The sequence below is a fragment of the Solanum tuberosum genome, unplaced genomic scaffold (genome assembly GCF_000226075.1).
Source record: "Solanum tuberosum cultivar DM 1-3 516 R44 unplaced genomic scaffold, SolTub_3.0 scf00055, whole genome shotgun sequence".
Lineage (NCBI taxonomy): Eukaryota > Viridiplantae > Streptophyta > Magnoliopsida > Solanales > Solanaceae > Solanum > Solanum tuberosum.
In genome coordinates, this window is record NW_006238981.1 from 1251547 (window position 1) to 1275294 (window position 23748).

At 33.3% G+C, this 23748-nt stretch overlaps 5 protein-coding genes and 1 pseudogene across 7 annotated transcripts; 5 read left to right on the top strand and 1 right to left on the bottom strand.

Annotated features, from left to right (window-relative positions):
• The first annotated feature begins 2709 nt into the window (after positions 1 to 2709).
• LOC102590625 (cytochrome P450 71A3-like) lies at positions 2710 to 4590 on the top strand. Its single transcript, XM_006344432.2, has 2 exons — positions 2710 to 3744; positions 3878 to 4590. Exons 1-2 carry the CDS (start codon positions 2833 to 2835, stop codon positions 4478 to 4480), a joined length of 1515 nt encoding a protein of 504 aa, XP_006344494.1. The 5' UTR covers positions 2710 to 2832; the 3' UTR covers positions 4481 to 4590.
• Positions 4591 to 7073: 2483 nt separating this feature from the next.
• On the top strand, positions 7074 to 9053 carry LOC102591644 (cytochrome P450 71A4-like). Of its 2 annotated transcripts, XM_015307398.1 has the most exons (3): positions 7074 to 7804; positions 7898 to 8049; positions 8210 to 9053. In XM_015307398.1, the coding sequence occupies exons 1-3, from the start codon at positions 7153 to 7155 to the stop codon at positions 8819 to 8821; spliced, it is 1416 nt and encodes a 471-aa protein (XP_015162884.1). In that variant the 5' UTR covers positions 7074 to 7152; the 3' UTR covers positions 8822 to 9053. The 2 variants fall into 2 exon arrangements, with proteins under 2 accessions (XP_015162884.1, XP_006344497.1); XM_006344435.2 differs by having other exon boundaries at positions 7076 to 8049.
• Positions 9054 to 9424: 371 nt separating this feature from the next.
• On the top strand, positions 9425 to 11606 carry LOC102591313 (cytochrome P450 71A4-like). Its single transcript, XM_006344434.2, has 3 exons — positions 9425 to 10364; positions 10737 to 11137; positions 11273 to 11606. Exons 1-3 carry the CDS (start codon positions 9474 to 9476, stop codon positions 11481 to 11483), a joined length of 1503 nt encoding a protein of 500 aa, XP_006344496.1. The 5' UTR covers positions 9425 to 9473; the 3' UTR covers positions 11484 to 11606.
• A 2048-nt stretch (positions 11607 to 13654) lies between these two features.
• Positions 13655 to 15922, top strand: LOC102590971 (cytochrome P450 71A3-like). 2 transcript variants are annotated; one of them, XM_015307399.1, is made up of 3 exons: positions 13655 to 14578; positions 14685 to 15318; positions 15867 to 15922. In XM_015307399.1, the coding sequence occupies exons 1-2, from the start codon at positions 13676 to 13678 to the stop codon at positions 15285 to 15287; spliced, it is 1506 nt and encodes a 501-aa protein (XP_015162885.1). In that variant the 5' UTR covers positions 13655 to 13675; the 3' UTR covers positions 15288 to 15318; positions 15867 to 15922. The 2 variants fall into 2 exon arrangements, with proteins under 2 accessions (XP_015162885.1, XP_006344495.1); XM_006344433.2 differs by lacking the exon at positions 15867 to 15922 and having other exon boundaries at positions 14685 to 15480.
• A 1255-nt stretch (positions 15923 to 17177) lies between these two features.
• LOC102602802 (cytochrome P450 71A3-like) lies at positions 17178 to 18994 on the top strand. Its single transcript, XM_006344459.2, has 2 exons — positions 17178 to 18165; positions 18248 to 18994. Exons 1-2 carry the CDS (start codon positions 17281 to 17283, stop codon positions 18848 to 18850), a joined length of 1488 nt encoding a protein of 495 aa, XP_006344521.1. The 5' UTR covers positions 17178 to 17280; the 3' UTR covers positions 18851 to 18994.
• Positions 18995 to 19513: 519 nt separating this feature from the next.
• Positions 19514 to 21107, bottom strand: LOC102603137 (cytochrome P450 71A4-like; annotated as a pseudogene).
• Between the last annotated feature and the right edge of the window lie 2641 nt (positions 21108 to 23748).

The following is a 23748-nucleotide window of genomic DNA, read 5'->3' on the forward strand; positions in this document are numbered from 1 at the left end:
AAACTTAAGCTTAAACTTAAAGTTAAAACGCCTAATCGCACCGACTCACACTGAAAACCTCGAGAGTCATGTCGACCATGCTACTCGCCTAAAATGACCCTTCCGGAGCTGATGGAATCGTCAGAATTGGATTCCGATGTCATCTTCTTGAACTTTTGATCCAAAATGATTGTTCAAGGTTCATAAGCTCCAAAACACAAAAACTCGCACCAAGACCAAACGAACGACCAGGTGACCGAACTGTCAGTCCCAGCAAGTCATAAATGACTTGGGGTCGCTATAGGAACGCTCTAAACGACACACAGAAGGCAAGACACAGAAATGACCAAGAGGGTCATTACAATTGTCCCCTTGATCTTTAATCCTGACATTTAGGGGTTATTTGGTAGTTGAATAAAATAAAGTTAGGTGTATATTAATTTGTTAGTTGAATTTTTTTTCTAACTATACAACCTTTTTTACCATATTATCTAAAATTTCTTACCATTTGAATAAATATAAGAATCTCCACTCTCTCATATTCTCGAATAAATCATTTTACGCGATGTATCAACCAGATACATCACTTTACACTATGTATCAGGACGTATACGACGTATCGAGATGTTGAGTAATGTATCCGAAATCGAGATGTGATGTATTCGAAATCGAGACGCGATGTATTGGGATATTTTGGGATGTACTTAAATTCCATCAAAATTAAGAGATTTTTGTAATTTGAAAAAGAGTAGGAATAAGATGTAATTAACTTTTACCACTATAGATTTGTGTAAAATTTCCTACAATTAATAAGATGTTTGGTTGAAAATTTAGAAACTTTTTTTTAAAAAAAATAAAAAATTAAAAGGTCAAAGGGCCAGATTTTATTAATCAAAATAAGAGCAATATACATCAAGTCAGCAGGCCCAATCAATAAAGGAAGGAAACCAACATAACTTTTTTAAAAATCATATTTGTATGTTATAGCTATAGTTTGCATAATTGCGCTCCATAGCAAATTTTATGTTTGTTGTGGAGCTTTTAATTTGTATAATTCGCTAGATACATCCAATTTTATACAAATTGTTCAGTTTTGTATAAATTCATTTATGCATTATAATATGTATAATAATAACTGTATTTGTATAATTATAAGTTTATAGGACGAAAATATATGTATTTGTATTTGTATATACACTTTTCTCTCGCTTTATACAAACACAAACACATTTTATACATTTTATGCCGAAATGTATAAAATGGCTAATTGTATACAGAAAATGACTAATTGTATACTGAATCAGATGACAAAAAAATGGGATGTTTGCTGCGAATTACAAATAAAATAAAGTATGACTATAACATTTAATTTGAATTAATAGTTTGCTATTTCATATAATTTTTCCTAAAATATACCACTAGACACTCTGTCTAGTGGTGTTTTATTAATATAAAAAATATAAAAATCCTCAATAGAGATAAATATAAGCAAGGGGACTATGCTAGAAACCAACATAACTAATATATGTGTAAGATAAGGAAATTTATATGTTATTTTAGTAGAATAAATATAGAATAATAATATGATAAAAGTAGCAACTGTGGGGTCCATCAACATTTAATGAAAAAATATCAAGACAGTACTGGTGACACATAAGATTGTGCGAGGCTCCATCAAATTGGTGACATATAAGATAGTGAGTCCCATTTCCTTTCTTTTTCAAACAAATGAATGTAATGATTAATGAACAAGAGAGATAAAATATCTAAATTTATTTATTTGCGTAATACATGAAAATACAATCATTGTATTTGTGCAGTTATATTTCCTTGTCGAAGTTAACATTTTGGGTTTTCATATATTTCGAAATAAGATAAAAATATATTTTCATCGTTAAAGACAATTAAAATTTTGACCTTTTGTATTGCATTACCACAATGAAAAGAAGAAAAGTGAAAAAATGAGAAGTTATTATAATGAACCTTATTTTAGTATATGAAATCATCAATAAGAAAAATGTTTATACATAACTAAGAGTGCAACAAATTAATATGTACCATAAAAATTTAACTTTATATTTATGCAATTATAATTTTTAAAAATGCATTTAAATAATCCGCTTGATTCATTTTTTTTTCAATTGTTTTTTGCTTAATACCAGACTAATAATCAAATATGTCAATTTTTAAATGTAAAATCAAAACCAAATCAAATTAGTCAAATCTTTTCAAATGTAAAACATAACAAAATCAATAAAAAAAAATGGGGTTTTTTCTTTGACTTTATTTGATTTTTTGTTGTTCTTAACTTTATCACTTGTTAAAAAAAAATCTATCAACATGAAAATATTATTCCCTCCATTCCAATTGGAGGGAATATTGGAAGAAGTTTCTTTTTTTTATATATATATTTTTAATAAATGACTAACTCTTATAGTTTGACTGTGAAAAAGAAAATCATGACAATTAAAGATGAATGAAGAGAGTACTTTGATTAAATTGACTAACAAATACATTCCTTCTTCTTGGTACATAAAATTATTAAGCTCAATTTTTACATACTTTTATTTGTAACATTTATTATAACAGTTAAATGAAGTTTAAACGTCAAATGTCAATATACATAGGGATCCCACCTCACTTTAACAACCAGTGTTCAGACAAATACAGTACAGTGAGGTCCAAGGAAACAATAATTAACCAAGAAAGAAAGAACAAAAAAGTTGTTATGTGGTGATAGTCTCCTTTAGTTTATGTGGTGAAGCTTTTCTGAATATATGTGAATTGTGATTATATTATATTACATATATCTACACTCAATTCCCATTTTCTCCTAATTGCTAAATTAAATAAATGGAGTTCCCTTGGTATTCCATTGTTGTTCCTCTGTGTGTCTTCATTTTTTTTCTTCCTAACTGCTTATTTACCACTTCTAATAATAACAAAAAATTACCACCCTCTCCAACAAAGCTTCCAATCATAGGCAATCTCCATCAACTTGGATCGCTTCCTCATCGTTCTCTCCATCAACTATCCAAAAAATATGGCCCTGTCATGCTACTTCACTTTGGCAGTAAGCCAGTGATAGTTGCTTCCTCTGTTGATGCTGCTCGCAATATCATGAAAACTCACGATCTCGTCTGCTCAAATAGACCTAAATCTAGTATTGCTGAAAGACTCTTTTATGGCTCTAAAGACGTGGCCTTTAGTCCCTACGGTGAATACTGGAGACAAATTAAAAGTGTCACCGTGCTTCACCTTCTCAGCAACAAAAGAGTCCAATCTTATCGTGATATCAGAGAAGAAGAGACATCGAATATGATTGTAAAAATCAGACAAGAGTGTGATTCTAATTCTTCGAGTTCAGTGATTGATTTAAGAGATTGTTTCTGTTCTCTCACCAATAACATAGTCAGCAGAGTGGCCTTAGGGAGGAAATATAATGAAGAAGGACAAGGAGGAATGAATGCTAAGGTCACTCTACATGAATTTGGTGAACTTTTGGGTACTTTTAGCATTGGGGATTACATTCCATGGCTTGAATGGATCAGTAAAATCAACGGTTTGGCCAACAAAGTGGAGAAAGTAGCTAAAGAGTTGGATACATTTTTGGAGAGTGTGATTGAAGAACACGTTAGTAGGAAAAACAAAGGAGAAGACAGCACGGGTGAAGCTAAAGACTTTGTAGACGTTTTGTTGGAAATTCAGAATGGAAAGGAAACTGGATTTCTTCTTCAAAGGGATTCATTGAAAGCTATCATCTTGGTAATTAAGCATCTCTCATACTATTTATTCCCTCCTTGGCGTGTTTTTTTTTTTAATTTTTCTTTCGAAGCATTTGTACTACTATATTGTTTCATTGTTAAAATTTTTAGTTAGTTTTTTTTTTAATGCGTAGGATATATTTGCAGCTGGTACGGATACAACGTATACAGCTTTAGAGTGGATAATGACAGAACTTTTGAGGCATCCAAGAGCCATGGAAAAATTACAGAATGAAGTGAGAGGATTAGCCCAAGGGAAAGCAGAGGTAACCGAGGACGACTTAAGAAATATGCAGTATTTGAAAGCAGTGATCAAAGAAACTTTCAGGCTTCATCCACCGGATCCACTACTAGTTCCTCGAGAATCAACAGAAGACATTAAATTACTTGGGTATCACATACCTGCAAAAATTCAAGTTATTATCGATGCTTGGACAATCGGAAGAGATCCATTATCATGGGAAAATCCAGAGGATTACCTACCAGAGAGGTTCTTAGATAGTACTATTGATTTGAAAGGATTAAACTTTGAGTTGATTCCGTTTGGAGCAGGCAGAAGGGGCTGCCCAGGAATTACTTTTGCTATTGTAGTAATTGAGCTAGCATTAGCAAGGCTTGTGCACAAGTTCAATTTCTCATTACCGGAGGAGTTGGATATGACTGAAGCCAGTGGTGTCACTATTCGTAGGAAATCACCTCTGCTAGCAGTGGCAACTCCATGGCCTACTTATTATTAGGACCTTTTTTTCTCTCCAGTTTTACTTTTTATTCCCCTCTCTGTAGGAGTTGCCACATCACTTTTCTTGTATCTCGCTTTATATTATAGCATATAAATTTCTTATTTTAACATGTTTAGCTTATAACATGGTAGTTTTCTGAGATAACTATCCAGTTAATAGAAATTATTGAAAGAAAATAACTTCTCTTTAGTTTGTCGTAATAGAAGATTCATTACGCCTAACTCGAAATAACTTAATTCGACATCAAGATCGACAGAGAATAGAAAACTGTAGATAAGTGGCTGAAAAAATCGCCTAAGTATTGTGAGTGACTCTGCAGGTAAGATGGCAAAAATAAATAAAATTATTTTTCTATTACAAATTAAAAAAGAAAATTGACTTTCATTTCTAATAATTCTATTAGTTGAGTGGCTGAAAAATCAAATCGTGTAACATTAATATGCCAAAGAAATCAAGCAATAGTACATGTAGGACCAAAAGATGTGTTACTTTTCTGATACGCTACCTAATAACGCCGTTTGATATTTAACTATCCAACTTGTTCGAAATATCTATTAAATTGGATCTATCCATAAGATGTGTTAATTAGCCCTTAGCTAGCTGTTGATTAGGGATTCGGTTCCCCTCCATTACCCCTTCCCTCCATTTCGTCAAGTGCACGTCTAGATTAGAGACATGTGTCATATTTAAAGTTTAAAGGTCAAAATTATATCATATGAACAAATATCATAACCATAGTTAAGTCAACTAATTTTAGAAAATTACTCTCCAAATTTGGTAAGGATTACAATACATTCTATACAAAATTTGATATTTATTAATATCATTAATTTCATATTATATTTTTGTATTTAAATATTAAATTGTAAATTTTTAGTTTTAAACTAATTATTTTTAAATTGATAAAAGAATTAGCTATTCTGCGTTCTTTTGTATTACTTCTAATCAATTCCAATGTTCTCCTTTTTTTTGGATCATTTTTCAGCTTATTTAATTCTACTAATCAATTGCTTAGAACGGAAAATGATTTTTTTTTGTCTATAATTAAATAATTGGAGTGGATTAGTAAGATAAATAAAATAGATATCTTCTTATTTCTTATAAAAATAGTTTAAAATAAAATTAGATTTCAACAAAATTTAATGGAAAAATATATTTAAATTGATTGGGTGACTTTTTAAGTGAAATATCAATAGTTGAGTGACTTTTGAGTTATAATCATTAATTTCATATTATATTTTTGTATTTAAATATTAAATTGTAAATTAAAAATATAAGATGAAATTAAAGATATTAATAAATATCAAATTTTGTATGGAATATATTGTAATTCTTATCAAATTTGGAGGGTAGTTTTCTAAAATTAGTTGACTTAACTATGGTTATGATATTTGTTAATATAATATAATTTTGATATTTAAACTTTAAATATGACACATGTCTCTAATCTAGACGTGCACTTGACGAAATGAAAGGAAGAGGTAATGGAGGGGAGCCGGATCCGTTCAGTAGCTTGCATTGTCCTCTTGATCTTTAATCCACATTTAGGAGTTGTTTGGTAGTTGAATAAAATAAAGTTATTTATATATTAATTCTCGTATAACTTAATTATATGACGTTTACTAGATAGAAAATACGTTATTTATGTATAAAATTAAGAAAAAAATTTACCTAATTATACATCTTTTTTTCTACTATATTATCTAAAATTACCTACCATTTAAAAAAATGACAAGAATCATACTCTCTCCTATTCTCAAATAAATCACTTTACGCGATGTATAGGTCAGATACATCACTTTACACGATGTATCAGGACGTATGCGACGTATCGAGACGTTGAGTAAATCGAGATGCGATGTATTAGGACGTTTTGGGATGTATTCGAATTTCATCAAATTTAAAAGATTTTTGTAATTTAAAAAAGAGTAGAAATATGATGTAGTTAGCTTTTACCACTATAAATTTGTGTAAAATTTCCTAAAATTAATAAGATGTTTGGTTGAAAATTCAGAAATCAACATAACTAATATAGGTATAAAATAAAGAAATTTATATGTTATTTTATGCGGAATGAAATACTAGAATAATAATATGATCAAAGGAGCAACTGTGGGGTCCATCAACATTTAAAGAAAAAAAATAATCAAGATAGTACTGGTGACACATAAGATAGTACGAGGCTCCATCAAATTGGTGACACATAAGATGGTGAGTCCCATTTCCTTTCAAATGATTGTATATGTAAATGAACAAGAGAGATAATATATATATATATAAATGACTAATTCTTATAGTTTTACTCTGAAAGAGAAAATCATGACAATTAAAGATAAACAGAGAGTATTTTATTTAAATTGACTAACAAATACATTCCTTCTTGGTACACAAAATTCTTAAGCTCAATTTTTACATACTTTTATTTAAACGTAAAATGTGAATATACATATGTAAACCACCTCACTTTAACAATCAATGTTCAGACAAATACAGTATAGTCAGGTCCAAGGAAACAATAATTAACCAAGGAAAAAAGAACAAAATATTAGTTATGTGGTGATTATCTCCTTTAGTTTATGTGGTGAAGCTTTTCTGAATATATGTGATTATATTATATTACATATATCTACACTCAATTTCCAATTTCTCATAATTGCTAAATTAAAAAAATGGAGTTCCCTTGGTATTCTGTTGTTGTTCCTCTGTTTGTCTTCATTTTTTTTCTTCATAACTGCTTATTTACCACTTTTAATAATACTAACAAAAAATTACCACCATCTCCAAGAAAGCTCCCAATCATAGGAAATTTGCATCAACTTGGGTTGCATCCTCACCGTTCTCTCCATGAACTATCAAAAAGATATGGTGCAGTCATGCTACTTCACTTGGGCAGTAAGCCAGTTCTTGTTGCTTCCTCTGTCGATGTTGTTCGCGATATCTTGAAAACTCATGATCTCGTATGGTCAACCAGACCAAAATCTAGCATCGCTGATGGACTCCTTTATGGATCCAAAGGCGTGGCCTTTAGTAATTATAGTGAATACTGGAGACAAATTAGAAGTGTCATGGTGCTTCAGCTTCTCAGCAACAAAAGTGTCCAATCTTATCGTCATGTGAGAGAAGAAGAAACATCAAACATGATTGATAAAATTAGGCAACAGTGTGATTCAGTGATGGACTTGAGAGATGTTTTAAGTTGTATGACTAATAATATAATCAACCGAGTGACCATAGGAAGGACATACAATGAAGGGGAAACTGGAATAGCTGTTAAGGCTCTCTTACAAGAACTTCTTGCACTTTTAGGTACTTTTAACATTGGTGAGTATATTCCGTGGCTTAAATGGGTCGATAAAATTAATGGTCTTGACAACAGAGTGAAGAAAGTAGCTAAAGATTTGGATGCATTTCTAGACAGCGTGATTGAAGAACGTGTGATTAGAAACAACAAAGGAGAATATAGTGCGGGTGAAGCTAAAGATTTCGTGGATGTTTTGCTGGAAATTCAGAATGGAAACGAAACCGGCTTTCCTCTTCAAAGGGATTCATTGAAAGCTATTCTCTTGGTAATTTATTCCCTCCTTGGCATGTCTTGTTTTAAGCACTTGGATATAATTCGTACTGATATATTGATTCATAGTTCAAATTTTACTATTAATAACGGAGCTCATAAACTTGTTATTAATTATGTGTATTTATGTAAGTTATACTTCTTTTAATGCAAAGGACTCGTTTATTGCTGGTGTGGATTCAATATATACAACTTTAGAGTGGATAATGATAGAGCTTTTGAGGAATCCAAGAGCCATGGAAAAATTACAGAATGAAGTGAGAGGATTAGCCCAAGGGAAAGCAGAGATAACAGAGGACGACTTAGGAAATATGCAATATCTGAAAGCAGTGATCAAAGAGACTCTCAGGCTTAATCCACCGTTTCCATTACCAGTTCCTCGAGAATCAATGGAAGACGTAAAATTACTGGACTATGACATACCTGCTAAAACTCAAGTCCTTATTAATGTTTGGGCAATGGGAAGAGACCCATTGTCATGGGATGATCCAGAGGAATACCGACCTGAGAGATTCTTGAATAGTGATATTGATTTCAGAGGACTAAACTTTGAGTTGATTCCATTCGGAGCTGGCAGGAGGGGTTGCCCAGGTATTCCTTTTGCTATTGTGATAATTGAGCTAGCATTAGCAAGGCTTGTGCACAAATTCAATTTTGCATTACCACAAGGAATAAAAAAGGAGGATTTGGATATGAGTGAATGCACTGGCATCTCCATTCGCAGGAAATTGCCTTTACTAGCAGTGGCAACTCCGTGCGGTATTTAGTTTTTTTCTTTCAATTTCTTATAATGTCATAAAATATACTAGTAGTAAATAAGTATATATGTAATAAGTACTAAACTACTAAATAGTTAATAATTTGAAACCCATTGAAATGGGCAGTGGAAGAGAATTTCAGAATTCACTGTATGTAAGAAGTGTACTGGTTGACTCCTTTTTTCTTGGGTGTTTTGTATATCTCTTTTATGTTCTCGAATGCAAACGACCCCTTAGTTGATGATTAGGGTTTACAAGAGCTAAATAAACTTTGCATTCTCTAGAGAGAAACACGCTCTGCCTCTCCTAAAGATATCTAGGTCGTGGAAACATGTGAATATTACAGAGCCATAGGGGTAGAGTTGTAGTGAAATAAAAAAGAAAGAGTCAAGAAATAGGAGGACCAAACCCAGTTGTGGCATGTCAAGGAAATAATAGTCATGTGCTAAAATACTTTGCTTATGAAGATTGTTCTTCTTGCCTAGCAAACCAAATTTGTGGAATTATAATACTGAATGCTAGTAAAGCTTGCATAAAAATTACTACATGCCCCATGGTACTATCAAATAATGGTCCAAGGAAACAATAATGAACCAAGAAAAATATGATTATATATATTACATTTGTCTATACTCAATTCTCCAAATCGCTACATAAGAAAATGGAGCTTCCTTGGTATTATATTGCTGTTCCTCTGTTTGTTTTCATTTTCTTTCTTCATAACTGCTTTACTACTTCCAATAATAATAAAAAAATACCACCATCTCCAACAAAGCTCCCAATCATTGGAAATCTGCATCAGCTTGGTTCACATCCTCACCGTTCTCTCCATAAACTATCAAAAAAATATAGTCCAGTCATGCTACTTCACTTGGGCAGTAAGCCAGTGATTGTTGTTTCTTCTGCTGAAGTTGCTCGTGATATCATGAAAACTCACGATCTCGTATGGTCAAACAGACCTAAATCAAGCATCGCTGATGAACTCCTTTATGGCTCTACAGACATGACATTTAGTCCCTATGGTGAATACTGGAGACAAATTAGAAGCATCGCTGTGCTTCACCTTCTCAGCAACAAAAGAGTTCAATCTTATTGTCATGTGAGAGAAGAAGAAACATCAAACATGATTGAAAAAATCAGGCAAGAGTGTAATTCTGTGATACATATGAGAGTTGTTTTAAGTTGTATGACTAATAACATAATCAGCAGAGTGAACATAGGAAGGACATACTATGAAGGGGAAAGTGGGATAGCTGTTAAGGCTCTCGAAGAAGAAATTCTTGAACTTCTTGGTACTTTTAACGTTGGGGATTATATTTCATGGCTTAAATGGGTTAATAAAATTAATGGTCTGGACACTAGAGTGAAGAAAGTAGCAAAAGATATGGATGAATTTCTAGAGAGCGTGATTGAAGAACGCGTCATAAGGAGCAAGAAAGCAGAATACAGTGCGGGTGAAGCTAAAGATTTCGTGGGCGTTTTGCTGGAAATTCAGAATGGAAAAGAGACTGGTTTCCCTCTTCAAAGAGATTCATTGAAGGCTCTCCTTTTGGTAATACTCCTTATTCCCTTGGCATGTTATTTTATTTTTTTTAAAAAAAAGATATAGTATATTGCTTCATTGTTCAACTTTAAAAACTTGGTGACTTAGAATATTGTTATGAGAAATTTTTGTAAATGTACACTTCTGTTATGTTATATGTATTATTTGGTAGTATATAGCACTATTTACATATATTTTGTAAACTACATTAACCCTGTTATTATGCCCCTTTTAGTTTGAATTTCTACAACATTTCTGATATGTTTTCATATTCTCTATTATATAATAAATAGTATAATTTAGAAATTCGTGGTTTATGTCCTATGTCTTGAGGCCTTCTTTTATAAACTCATTTTTATTTGTGTTTCTCTTAATGCAAAGGACTTATTTACTGCTGGTACGGATTCAATATATACAACTTTAGAGTGGATAATGATAGAGCTTTTGAGGAATCCAAGAGCCATGGAGAAATTACAGAATGAAGTGCGAGAATTAGTCCAAGGAAAAGCAGAGGTAACAGAGGACGACTTAGGAAATATGCAGTATCTCAAAGCAGTGATCAAAGAGTCCCTCAGGCTTAATCCACCGTTTCCACTACTAGTTCCTCGTGAATCAATGGAAGATGTAAAATTACTAGACTATGACATACCTGCTAAAACTCAAGTCCTTATTAATGCTTGGGCAATCGGAAGAGACCCATTGTCATGGGATGATCCAGAGGAGTACCGACCTGAGAGATTCTTGAATAGTAATATTGATTTCAGAGGACTAAACTTTGAGTTGATTCTGTTAAAGAATGACAAAAGTCCCACATCGGTGGTTAATGAGATGGGTGGACTCCTTATAAGGCTTGGACAATCCTCCTCCCTTTGAGCTAGTTTTTGGGGTGTGAGTTAGGCCTAAGACCTAATCTAACAGATTCCGTTCAGAGCTGGCACGAGGGGTTGCCCAGGAATTAATTTTGCTATAATGGTAATAGAGCTAGCATTAGCAAAGATTGTGCACAAATTCAATTTAGCATTACCACAAGGAATGAAAAAGGAGGATTTGGATATGAGTGAATGCACTGGCATCTCCATTCGCAGGAAATTACCTTTACTAGCAGTGGCAACTCCGTGCGCTACTTAGTTTTTTTCCCTTCCATTTCTTATTATGTCATAAAATATAATAATTTGAAACCTATTGGAAAGGACATTGCAAGAGAATTTAGAATTCACTGTATGTAAGAAGTGTACTGGTTGACTCCTTTTTTCTTAGATGTTTAGTATATCTCTTTTATGTTCTCGCTCTACTTGTTTTCATTTCTTTCTCCATAAGTCGTTCGTTACTACCCGAAAAAAGTATCACCACCAACTTGGGTCGCAACCTAACCGTCTCTCCATAAACTATCAGGTCTGTTAGCCATTAGCTTGCATTGTCCTCCTGATCTTAAGCCCTAACCTTTAGTGTCTAAAAAAGATTTTCCACATTAGTTGGAGTTACAAGAGCTAAATACAGTTTGCATTCTCTAGAGAGAAACATGCTCTGCATCCCCTAAAGATATCTAGGTTGTGAAAACATGCGAATACTACAGAGCCATAGGGGTAGAGTTCTAGTAAAATAAAAAAGAAAAAGTCAAAGAAATAATAGTCATGTGCCAAAATACTTTTCTTATGAAGCTTCTTCTTGGCTAGCAAACCAAATTTGTGGTAGACCAATTGTGGTTTACTTTTTATTTTGGCACATGACTATTATTTTATGACTTTTTCTTTTTCTTTCTTGGAGGCCAACTTAACTTTACTAATTTTTTTGGTTCTTATTTTTTATAACAACTAAATGAGGTTTAAAAATTAAATGACAATATACATATATAACAAGTAACTCACTATAGCACTCATGAAATGTTCAGGCTAATGCTATCACTGTACCACTATAGAGAGGTTTGACTGTATCTTTATTTATTATTTTGTGGCCGCACAAATTAACTAGTGGAAATATACATACAGAATACTAGTAAAGCTTGCATAAAAATTATGATAAAACGTATGCATCCATTAGCGATCACTGGACTAGGTCCTTCGATAAAATAATAGTGCAGAAAATAAATAACTCAAAGTAAATCAAGCACAAGGATTTTACATGGAAACCCCTTGCTCAAGGGAGGTGAAAACCACGACTTGTATATGATTTCAACCCAAACTCCATTTCACTCAAAACGGAGCACAACTTCATATTACAACTTCTTGTAACCTAGGAATTAAACTCTTAAACCCTCCCCCCTTACTGTAACAACTCTACTACAAAGGAAACTAAGCAATAACTCCATTGCCCACTAAACCAATTAACTCTAGTTGATCTAAACGTCAAGAACCCAACAAGGCTAACTCTAGCCACCAACTCATATCTCAAAGATAGGAGTGTAAACAAGCAGCAACTTTGTTGCACCCACACATCAACTAACTCTAGTTGACACTCCTAGGCAATTCTACCTAAGAGACATCAAAACAATGATGTAAAGAGGCTTGACTAAAATATAGATGATTTGAGTAACTAACTCTAGTTAATCCGACTCAACCTAAAGACTTAGACAAGCAACAGATCTATTATCCTTTATAATTTAGGAGTAGTTTTACAATATAAGAACACAAGACACAAAGCTCAAAAATATAGCAAAAGACGCTTCAGCACTCCATCGGGTCCCTTGTTGAGTATAAGCAGTGTTCTTCCTTGAAGATGGCTTTTTCTTTGTGAGCTTATGAATTTTCAGAATTCACAAACATTGTTTGCCAAAACTTGGCTTGTGTCATTTGAGAAGAAGACTAGTATGAAATGGACACAAACCCTTCGGGCAAAGCCATTGGCTAAGTCTGCTGCTACGATAAGACATGCACCAGCCACAATAGAGTTGGTAGTTGTGGCAGTTTTTAGACAATTATCTTTTTGTTTTTTTTCACTTACGGAGTCTTTCCTCGACAAGATCCCTTGTTAGATCAGAAAGTTTATTAAATCATCAAAACTTCAAATCAACTCCAAAATAACATTTTCCCCCTTTTTAGTGATGACAAACTTATTCAACTTCCCTTGTTAGATCCCAAAGTTTGTTAAATCATCACTTCAAATCAGCTCCAAAATAATAAATTACTATATGCCCCATGACACTATCAAATAATGGTCCAAGGAAACAAAGGGCAGTAATTAACCAAGAAAAAAAAACAAAAAAGTTGTTATGTGGTGCTTGTCTCCTTCAATTTATGTGGTGAAGCTTCTATTAATATAATATGATAAAACATTACATATTTCTATACTCAATTCCCAATTTCTCATAATTGCTAAATTAAAAAATGGAGTTCCCTTGGTATTCTGTCATTGTTCCTCTGTTTGTTTTCATTTTCTTTCTTCAAAGGTTCTTCTTTACTACTTCCAATAATAACAAAAAATTACCACCATCTCCAAGAAAGCTCCCAATCATAGGGAATTTGCACCAACTTGGGTCGCATCCTCACCGTTCTCTCCATAAATTATCCAAAAAATATGGTCCAGTCATGCTACTTCACTTGGGCAGCAAACCAGTGCTCGTTGCTTCCTCTGTTGATGCTGCTCGCGATATCATGAAAACACACGATCTTGTATGGTCAAGCAGACCTAAATCAAGCATCGCTGATGGACTTCTTTATGGCTCCACAGACGTGCCATTTAGTCCCTATGGTGAATATTGGAGACAAATTAGAAGCATCGCCGTGCTTCACCTGCTCAGCAACAAAAGAGTCCAATCTTATCGTGATATCAGAGAAGAAGAAACATCGAACATGATTGAAAAAATCAGGCAAGGTGGTGATTCTTCGAATTCAGTGATAGATATGAGAGATGTTTTAAGTTGTATGACGAATAACATAATCAGCAGAGTGACCACAGGAAGGACATCCAATGGAGGGGACAGTGGAATACCTGTTAAGGCTCTTCTAGAAGAGCTTCTTATACTTTTAGGTATATTTAGCATTGGAGATTATATTCCATGGCTTAAATGGGTCGATAAAATGAACGGTTTGGACAGTAGAGTGAAGAAAGTAGCTAAAGATTTGGATGCATTTCTAGAGAGCGCGATTGAAGAAGGCGTGATTAGGAACAAGAAAGCAGAGTGCAGTGCGGGTGAAGCTAAAGATTTCGTGGGCGTTTTGCTGGAAATTCAGGATGGAAAGGAGACTGGTTTTCCTCTTCAAAGAGATTCACTGAAAGCTATCCTTTTGGTATCTCTCTTACAACTACCTATTCCATCCTTGGCTTGTCTTGTTTTAATTTTATTTTATTTAAGCATTTTCGTACTGTTATATATGTGTTTTTCTTAATGCAAAGGACTCATTTACTGCTGGTACGGATTCAATATATACAACTTTAGAGTGGATAATGACAGAGTTTTTGATGCATCCAAGAGCCATGGAAACATTACAGAATGAAGTGCGAGGATTAGCCCAAGGAAAAGCAGAGGTAACAGAGGATGACTTAGGAAATATGCAGTATCTTAAAGCAGTGATCAAAGAGACACTTCGGCTTCATCCACCGTTTCCACTACTAGTTCCTCATGAATCAATGGAAGACGTAAAATTACTAGACTATCACATACCTGCTAAAACTCAAGTCCTTATTAATGCCTGGGCAATTGGAAGAGATGCATTGTCGTGGGATGATCCAGAGGAGTACCAACCTGAGAGATTCTTGAATAGTGATATTGATTTCAGAGGACTAAACTTTGAGTTGATTCCATTCGGAGCTGGCAGAAGGGGTTGCCCAGGAATTACTTTTGCTATCATGGTAATTGAGGTAGCATTAGCAAAGATTGTGCACAAGTTCAATTTCGCGTTACCAAAAGAAGAAGATTTGGACATGACTGAATGCACTGGCATCACTATTCGAAGAAAATCACATTTACTAGCAGTGGCAACTCCATGCTCTACTTAGTACGAAACTACTGAGGATCGTTTTGTAGGAGGTATTAATCAAAATAGTCTTTGGATTAAAATTTAGTCCAATAAAAATATTGTTTGGTTACTTTATTTAACTTAATCCATGGACTAGTAATACCTCATAAAATGTCTTATTTTATCCCTAGAAAAAGGAAGGATAAGTAATTCACCCCTAAATAACTAAACTATCTCCCAATCTTTTTTCCCAAGTTTCTTTTGTAATTTAATGTCTTTTTAAAAAAAATTATATTGATATAGTTATAGATGGTTTTTTTTTAATTCTCCACATCTGTTCAATGTAATTTGATGATTTCACAAACTAATTTTTTTTTCTCCATGTTTGATTTTCTATATTGGGTTGATACTTTTTTTAGGTTTTTAAAAAAAAATGTAGTTGATAAAAATTAATCTCTGTATTACTAAATTCTACATTATATATTAATTTCTGCATTGCTAATTCATGTGTTACTAATTCCTGCAGCATCTCTACGTACAAAACGACCCCTAAAAGTTAATAATTTCAGAATTCACGGTATGTAATAAGTGTGCTGGTTGACTCCTTTTTTTTTTCCAGGTGTTCTGTATATTTCTTTTATACAGAATGATCAAAAATGATCAACCAGAGGGACAAAAACCACTTGCATATAAGTGGTCTCGACGAAGGGTTCATGAGAATGATGTTCGAAAAAATATGATCTTTTGTAGAGATGTTTTAGACATCTACAACCTTATCAGGTATAACTAAAAAAAATTAGTTTATTACAAGATTTAAAACGGTAAAAAAATGTATGATATATGTGTTACCTTTTTTTTTCCTATAGTTTATTAGGAAATAATGTTCCTCCAAGCAACCAAAATAAGTATAATCTAAATTTTTATTGTACCTCTAGTTCAGTGGAATTATCGTTTATTACATTTGAAGATTCTATATAATTAACTAATGACGATGAAAAAATTCTAAAACCTTGAAAGCAATCTTCCGTAGGAAACCAACCGGTTAAATTAAAAAAACTTCTAGTTCAGTGAAATTATCGTTTATGCATCATATCAACAACTATGTATTATTATTAGTATTAGACTTTTAACAAACAAGAAAATAAAACGAGAATGTTTTTTTTTAAAATAACAGTCTGCAAGGCTCATTGGAATTTGAGCCTCATTTTAGAAAATCTGATTTACACGACGTTAAAAATTATTGCCCTTTTGGTTTCATAATTAATTGAGTTGCCCTTTTGGTTTCGGACTCGCAAATATACCCCAGAACTATCATAAATGGTATGCAGATATCCTTCGTCATACTTTTGGGACATTGGTGCTCCTGCCGTCCAAAAACTAGAGCATATATGTTCTTCACTTCTAACGGAAAACTAAATAGGGACACATGGCACAATCTTATCCGTCGATCCGATATTTAATAAATGTCGGGTCGGTGGATAAGATTATGACACGAATATGTCCGTTCGTATAAAGGGTATATATGCTCTAGTTTTTGGACGGCAGGGACACCAATGTCCCAAAAGTATAACAGAGGGTATCTGCATATCATTTACGATAGTTCGGGGTATATTTGTCCTTTTTCCCAAATGTTAAATAAAGATAACAGCAAGAAAGGAAGGAATTGTGATCATAAATTTTTTAAGAATAAATAGTTTTTTTGTGATCATTTTCATTTTTGTTTATACATTGATTGCCGGAATAATAAAATTAGAGGACGAAAAAGAAAGGAAAGAAAAGAAAATGTAGTGAACTTTAAAGTTGGAAACAAAATGTGTGGTTAAAGTTCGAATGATTATCTTTTGTTTGAAATAATGCAAATAATATAATTGTGGTCGATCGTACTCTCCTTAAGTTTGTGTGGAAAAGCTTTACTGAATTAAAATCATCTCCAACGGTATATGAAAATGACGTTTGTTTTCCATTTGGTACGATGATAAATATATTGTTTCCAAATATACACCCAATTCTACATTTCTTTCCTGCCCAAAAAAATGGATCTTCCCTTGTATTGTGTTGTTGTTCCTTTCTTTGTTTTCACTTTCTTTCTTTATAAGTGCTTCTTTACTACTTCCAATAATCAAAATAAGTTACCACCATCTCCAAGAAAGCTCCCAATCATAGGAAATTTGCATCAACTTGGGTCGCATCCTCACCGTTCTCTCCATAAACTATCGAAAAAATATGGTCCAGTCATGCTACTTCACTTTGGCAGTAAGCCAGTGATAGTTGCTTCTTCTGTTGATGCTGCTCGCGATATCATGAAAACCAATGATCTTGTTTGGTCAAACAGACCTAAATGTAAAATGGCTGATAGACTCCTGTATGACTCCAAGGACGTGTCTTTTAGTCCGTATGGTGAATACTGGAGACAAATTAGAAGTGTTACGGTGCTTCATCTTCTCAGCAACAAAAGAGTCCAATCTTATCGTCATGTGAGAGAGGAAGAAACATCAAACATGATTGATGAAATCAGGAAAAGGTGTGATTCAGTGATAGACTTGAGAGATGTTTTATGTTGTATGACTAATAATATAATTAACCGTGTGGCTTTAGGGAGGAAATATAATGATGGGGAAAGTGGAATAGATGCTAAGGCCACTCTAAATAAGTTTGTGGAACTTTTAGGTACTTTTAATGTAGGGGATTATATTCCATGGCTTGAATGGGTCAATAGAATCACCGGTCTTGACAACAAAGTGGCGAAAGAATTGGATACATTTTTGGAGCTCGTGATTGAAGAACACATGCTTAGGAACGAGAAAGGAGAAAATCGCGCTGGTGAAGCTAAAGACTTGGTGGATGTTTTGTTGAAAATTCAGAATGGAAATGAAACTGGCATTCCTCTTCAAAGGGATTCATTGAAAGCTCTTCTTTTGGTAAGAGTCATTAAAACTCAATCATGTATGAATGGAGTCCACCCTTAGTTTTGTTTCTTTCTAATTATATTATTATGCATAGGATACGTTTTCTGCTGGCACGGATACTATATATACAGCTTTGGAGTGGACAATGACAGAGCTATTGATGCATCCAAGAGCCATGGAAAAATTACAGAATGAAGTGCGAGGATTAGCCCAAGGGAAAGCAGAGGTAACAGAGGATGACTTAGGAAATATGCACTATCTCAAAGCAGTGATCAAAGAGACTTTCAGGCTTCATCCACCGGTTCCACTGCTAGTTCCTCGAGAATCAATGGAAGAAGTAAAATTACTAGGCTATCACATACCTGCAAAAACTCAAGTCATTATTAATGCTTGGACAATTGGAAGAGACCCGTTGTCATGGGATGATCCAGAGGATTACCGCCCAGATAGATTTTTAAATAGTAATATTGATATCAAAGGATTAAACTTTGAGGTGATACCGTTTGGAGCAGGCAGAAGGGGCTGCCCGGGAACTGTTTTTGCTATTGTGGCGATTGAGCTAGCATTAGCAAGGATTGTGCAAAAGTTCAATTTAGCATTACCAAAAGAAGAAGAATTGGACATGACTGAATGCACTGGCCTCACTATTCGTAGAAAATCACCTTTGCTAGCATTGGCGACTCCATACTCTACTTAATTAGTTCATATTTTTGCCATATGAAGTGTATTGGTCTACTCTCTTATTTTAACATGTTTGGCAGATAATATTATTATTTATAACTAGGTCAAAAAGATAATCATATGAAATGAATGTATTGTAATATTATTCATTTTTCTTATTACATGGAACGAAATTATATTTACTACTTGTAAAATTTGCATGTAATTAAAAAGTCCAAAATTTACCTCATTAATCTCTAAAGTCCCATAATACTTGTCAAGAACATTTGTTAGCCAAGTAATTTTAGCACGTGACCTTTGCCCCTTCCCTTATATCTTGGCTTTTTCTTCTTCATTTTTCTCTTTTTTCTTCAAATGGGATGGACCCCAAATTTGCTCCTCGAATAGCTATTTCAACAGAATTTTACCTCTATAGCTATTCACAGAAAATATCCAGGCTTCTTTTTGCATACCATCGAAATATGGAAAAAATTTAGTTGGATGGTTAAATATCAAACATCAACAAGTAACGCATCTTTTGGTCTTATAAAGTTATACGTGTATTAGCTTGGTATGTTTGGCATATTAATAGTATTATCCAGGGAACATGTTACAACAGGAAATTTTGTATACAAGAACATATAAAAAACCGAAAAAGGGAGTAGACTAGTACACTTAATTATTACATATATTGAAATTATTAACTAGACAATGGAGTAGCCACCACAAGCAAAGGTAATTTCCTACGAACAGCAAGCCCATTGCATTCAGTCATGTCCAAATCCTCCCCTTTTATCCCTTTTGGTAATGCAAAATTGAATTTGTACAGAAGGTTCCATAATAGCAAAAGTAATTCCTGGACAGCCCCTCCTGCCAGCTCCAAACGGAATCAACTCAAAGTTTAGTCCTTTGACATCAATATCACTATTCAAGAACCTTTCTGGCAGGTACACCTCTGGATCATCCCACGATAATGGGTCTCTGCCGATGGCCCAAGCATTAATAAGGACTTCAGTTTTAGCAGGTATGTCATAGTCAAATAATTTTACTTCTTCCATCGATTCTTGAGGAAGTAGAAGTGGAACAGGTGCATGAAGCCTGAGGGACTCTTTGATCACTGCTTTAAGATACTGCATATTTCTTAAGTCATCCTCTGTTATCTCTGTTTTCCCTTGGCCTAATACTCGCATTTCATCCTCTAACTTTTTCAGAACTCTTGGATGCCTCAAAAGCTCCGTCATTGTCCACTCTAAAACTGTATACGTTGAATCTGTGCCAGCAACAAATGCATCCTATGCATTATAACGAAACATAAATTGGGACGATGGTCAAATGGTACCTATATTCAAATTAAATGCTTAAAAGAAAAAATAAAACTAGACACGCACTAAAGAGGGAAAATTTACCAAAAGGAGAGCTTTCAATGTATCTCTTTGAAGTGGAAAACCAGTCTCCTTTCCGTTCTGAATTTCTAGCAAAACGTCCACGAAATCTTTAGCTTCACCCGCACTGTATTCTGCATTCTTGTTCCTAATCACTCGTTCTTCAATCACGCTCTCTAGAAATGCATCCAAACCTTTAGCTACTTTCTTCACTCTGCTATTCAGACCATTGATTTTATTGAGCCATTTAAGCCACGGAATATAATCCCCAATGTTAAAAACACCTGCAAGTAAAAGAATTTCTTCTAGGTAAGCCTTTAGAGCTATTCCACTTTCCCCTTCATTGTATGTCCTTCCTATATTCACTCTGCTAATTATGTTATTAGTCATACAGCTTAAAACATCTCTCAAGTCTATCACTGAATCACACTCTTGCCTAATTTTATCAATCATGTTTGATGTTTCTTCTTCTCTCACATGACGATATGATTGGACTCTTTTGTTGCTGAGAAGGTGAAGCACCGTAACACTTCTAATTTGTCTCCAGTATTCACCATACGGACTAAAAGACACGTCCTTGGAGTCATACAGGAGTCCATCAGCGATGCTAGATTTAGGTCTATTTGACCAAACAAGATCGTGAATTTTCATGATATCGCGAGCAGCATCGACAGAGGAAGCAATAAGCACTGGCTTACTGCCAAAGTGAAGTAACATGAGTGGACCATATTTTTTGGATAGTTTATGGAGAGAACGATGAGGAAGCGATCCAAGTTGATGGAGATTACCTATGATTGGAAGCTTTGTTGGAGATGGTGGTAATAACCTTTTTTGTGTGTTTGAAGGGCTAAAGAAGCACTTATGAAAAAAGAAAATGAAGACAAGCAGCGGAACAAGAAGAAAATACTCCATTTTTGTTTTACAAATTAACAAGTATTGAGTAGAAATAGAGAATATTTGGACTCAAATATATACATATCTTAAGTATCTTGTTAAGGTTTTTTGCGCACGACACTAATTTTGTGGTTACAGTTCGATTGCGTTATATTTTGCAATTCATAGAATATTGGTCCAAACTATTAACAGTTGGGTATGCATGTAGGAACAAGAATTTCGCTTTAACTTGAACAAAATATACTCACGTTCAATGTGACATAATACATGTAGGATTCCAGGTAGGCTCACTAATCCATGTAGGAGCGTTTATATATCACACATATGACCTGCAATATTCGAGTGGCAAATTTAAAAGTCACAATTATCGATTGAAGTCAATTTAAGGATTATGTTTATGTATTATGTTTTTATTATTTATTACCAATTTTTATTTTATTTTTAATATAAAAAAGAATAATTAAGCAAAATGTCATATTATCATAAAGGGAAAATAGAATGGGCTTCACAGCGGTTTTCATAGAACTATAGTGGAATTTTTAGTTTGATAATATATATTACTCCCTCCGTCCCATTTTATGTGATACTTTTCGGATTACGAGATTCAAACAAGTCTATCTTTGATCGTAAGTTTTTTATAGATTTTTTAAACATTTTAAACTATCAACTATTGTGACTAATAGTACCTTTTACGTAGTTTACAAATATACAAATTTCATTTCAAAAAAATTAAAGATTCCTTTCGCAAATTACCAGTCAAATTTAAACTGTTTGACTTTCGAAAAATGAAAAGTGTCACATAAATTGAGACAGAGGTGAGTAATATTTTCTAAAATATTATATTATTATCACATAAATTTATTCAGCGTGACTAAATTTTGATAGAGTAGAGTATGACAAGTTGATAATATATCATGTTTGTTTTAATTGTTATTTAAATTTTATTGTATTGTATTGTATCACTTAAATTCATTGTTAGGTAATAATGAAAAGACTCATTTTGTGTAACGATCGAATTAGTGTAATCTTGTCATTATTTTAATATTTTCTTCTTCTTCTTTACTAATTATTTAATAATTCTATTTAATTTTTTATCCTACTTTTTCATAGTATAGCTCTATCCATACAATAATTTCCTTGTAGATTATCATCAAAATATGAAAATGTGTTATTATGTAATGTTAAAGAACATTACTATTTATTTAAATATTAGGCTTAAGTCATCTGTGGCCCCTTAAAGTTGTCCGTATAATTCACTTAAACACCTTAACAAACCTTGTTTCCTATTAGACACTCCAATCTTAAAACATAAGTTCCTATTGAACATTTTTCCGACACTTAATCTAAAGAGAATGTGCGTGTAATACACATGCATATGATGTGGCAAAATGATGAATCAAATGAAGACACGTGACATTTTAATTTAAAATAATCATAAAAATGAATTTTGAATATAACAAAATCCTAAAAGAAAATACTTTAAACTAAAAAATAAATAAATTATACACCCCCTAACCCCAGCCCCGCACCCCACCAGGCACCCACCTCAAACCTCTCCATTTCTTCTCTTTCCCTAACAGTTGCCTTGTCCACCATTGTTAACCTCCATTTAGAAAAATTAGAGGTTTTAACATATATTATGAATGAATTTATCATTTTTATTTCTCTTTATGCCTTCTTTCTTATTTACATTTAAATTGATGGTATTTTCTTAAAAGATTCGTTTTTTTATTTTGATTTCAATTTTTTTTGTTCGATTTGTGAGGAAGATGGGGTGTGTGTGGGGAGAGGTGAAGAGGGAGAGAGTAAATATTTGAATGATGATCTCCATCTTTTTCGGTAAAGTAGATATAGATGGTCTCCAGTTTTTCCGACAAAGAAGACAACATAATAATCTCCATTTTAACCTTCAAAGAACTAGTGATCTCCATCTTTTTTCTTGAAAAAAAGAAGACGGAAGTAGACAATAATCAGATGATTTTTTTTAAAAAAAGAGGAAATTTGTGGGGAAAAATGGTGATGGATTGTATTGAAGAAGTGGTTGCAGTAGATGTGTGGTTTTGAAAGAGAGGAAGAAGAAAAATATTGTTATTTTTTAAAAAAAATAATGAGAAATATAAAGAAAAAATTGAAAAGGAAAAGGAAAAATGTTAAAATATCGATTTCATGCGCTCATCAAGATGTGAGTTACACATTTTGTGCCACATCTGCATAAAGTGTCTAATTGGTTCAAATTCGAGAGGGTAGAGGTGTTCAATAGGTACTAGTCCTAGTTGAGGTGTCTAAGTGAATTATATGGACAATTTTAAGGGGCCGCAGATGACTTAAGCCTAAATATTATGTTACTGCCGATTGCAGATTGTATAGCCACTTTGAAGGATAACAAATCTGTCTATCTGTCTACATTTTATATTAAAGTATGAAAGTTATTGAATGGACTTTTTGTCCTTTTTGAAAAAAAAAATTATAATAGATAAAATTATTATTATAAGGGAAAAATTCTAAATTATAAGAAGATAATTAATTGCCTATTTTAATATTAGGAGAATAATTTTATTTTCTTTTTAGTGCAAAATCCTTTTAAGTGGAAAATTCATTAGACGTAGAATTTATTATATGCAGTAATATTGTCACGCCCCGAGCCTACACCCTGGGCGGG

Excerpts from the sequence above, each read along its gene's own strand:
- LOC102590625 (XM_006344432.2), top strand. The coding sequence starts at position 2,833 with ATGGAGTTCCCTTGGTATTCCATTGTTGTTCCTCTGTGTGTCTTCATT. Across the intron at positions 3,745-3,877 it reads CATTGAAAGCTATCATCTTG|GATATATTTGCAGCTGGTAC; the intron begins GTAATTAAGCAT and ends TTTAATGCGTAG.
- LOC102591644 (XM_006344435.2), top strand. The coding sequence starts at position 7,153 with ATGGAGTTCCCTTGGTATTCTGTTGTTGTTCCTCTGTTTGTCTTCATT. Across the intron at positions 8,050-8,209 it reads CATTGAAAGCTATTCTCTTG|GACTCGTTTATTGCTGGTGT; the intron begins GTAATTTATTCC and ends TTTAATGCAAAG.
- LOC102591313 (XM_006344434.2), top strand. The coding sequence starts at position 9,474 with ATGGAGCTTCCTTGGTATTATATTGCTGTTCCTCTGTTTGTTTTCATT. Across the intron at positions 10,365-10,736 it reads CATTGAAGGCTCTCCTTTTG|GACTTATTTACTGCTGGTAC; the intron begins GTAATACTCCTT and ends CTTAATGCAAAG. Across the intron at positions 11,138-11,272 it reads AGAGGACTAAACTTTGAGTT|GATTCCGTTCAGAGCTGGCA; the intron begins GATTCTGTTAAA and ends CCTAATCTAACA.
- LOC102590971 (XM_015307399.1), top strand. The coding sequence starts at position 13,676 with ATGGAGTTCCCTTGGTATTCTGTCATTGTTCCTCTGTTTGTTTTCATT. Across the intron at positions 14,579-14,684 it reads CACTGAAAGCTATCCTTTTG|GACTCATTTACTGCTGGTAC; the intron begins GTATCTCTCTTA and ends CTTAATGCAAAG.
- LOC102602802 (XM_006344459.2), top strand. The coding sequence starts at position 17,281 with ATGGATCTTCCCTTGTATTGTGTTGTTGTTCCTTTCTTTGTTTTCACT. Across the intron at positions 18,166-18,247 it reads CATTGAAAGCTCTTCTTTTG|GATACGTTTTCTGCTGGCAC; the intron begins GTAAGAGTCATT and ends TATTATGCATAG.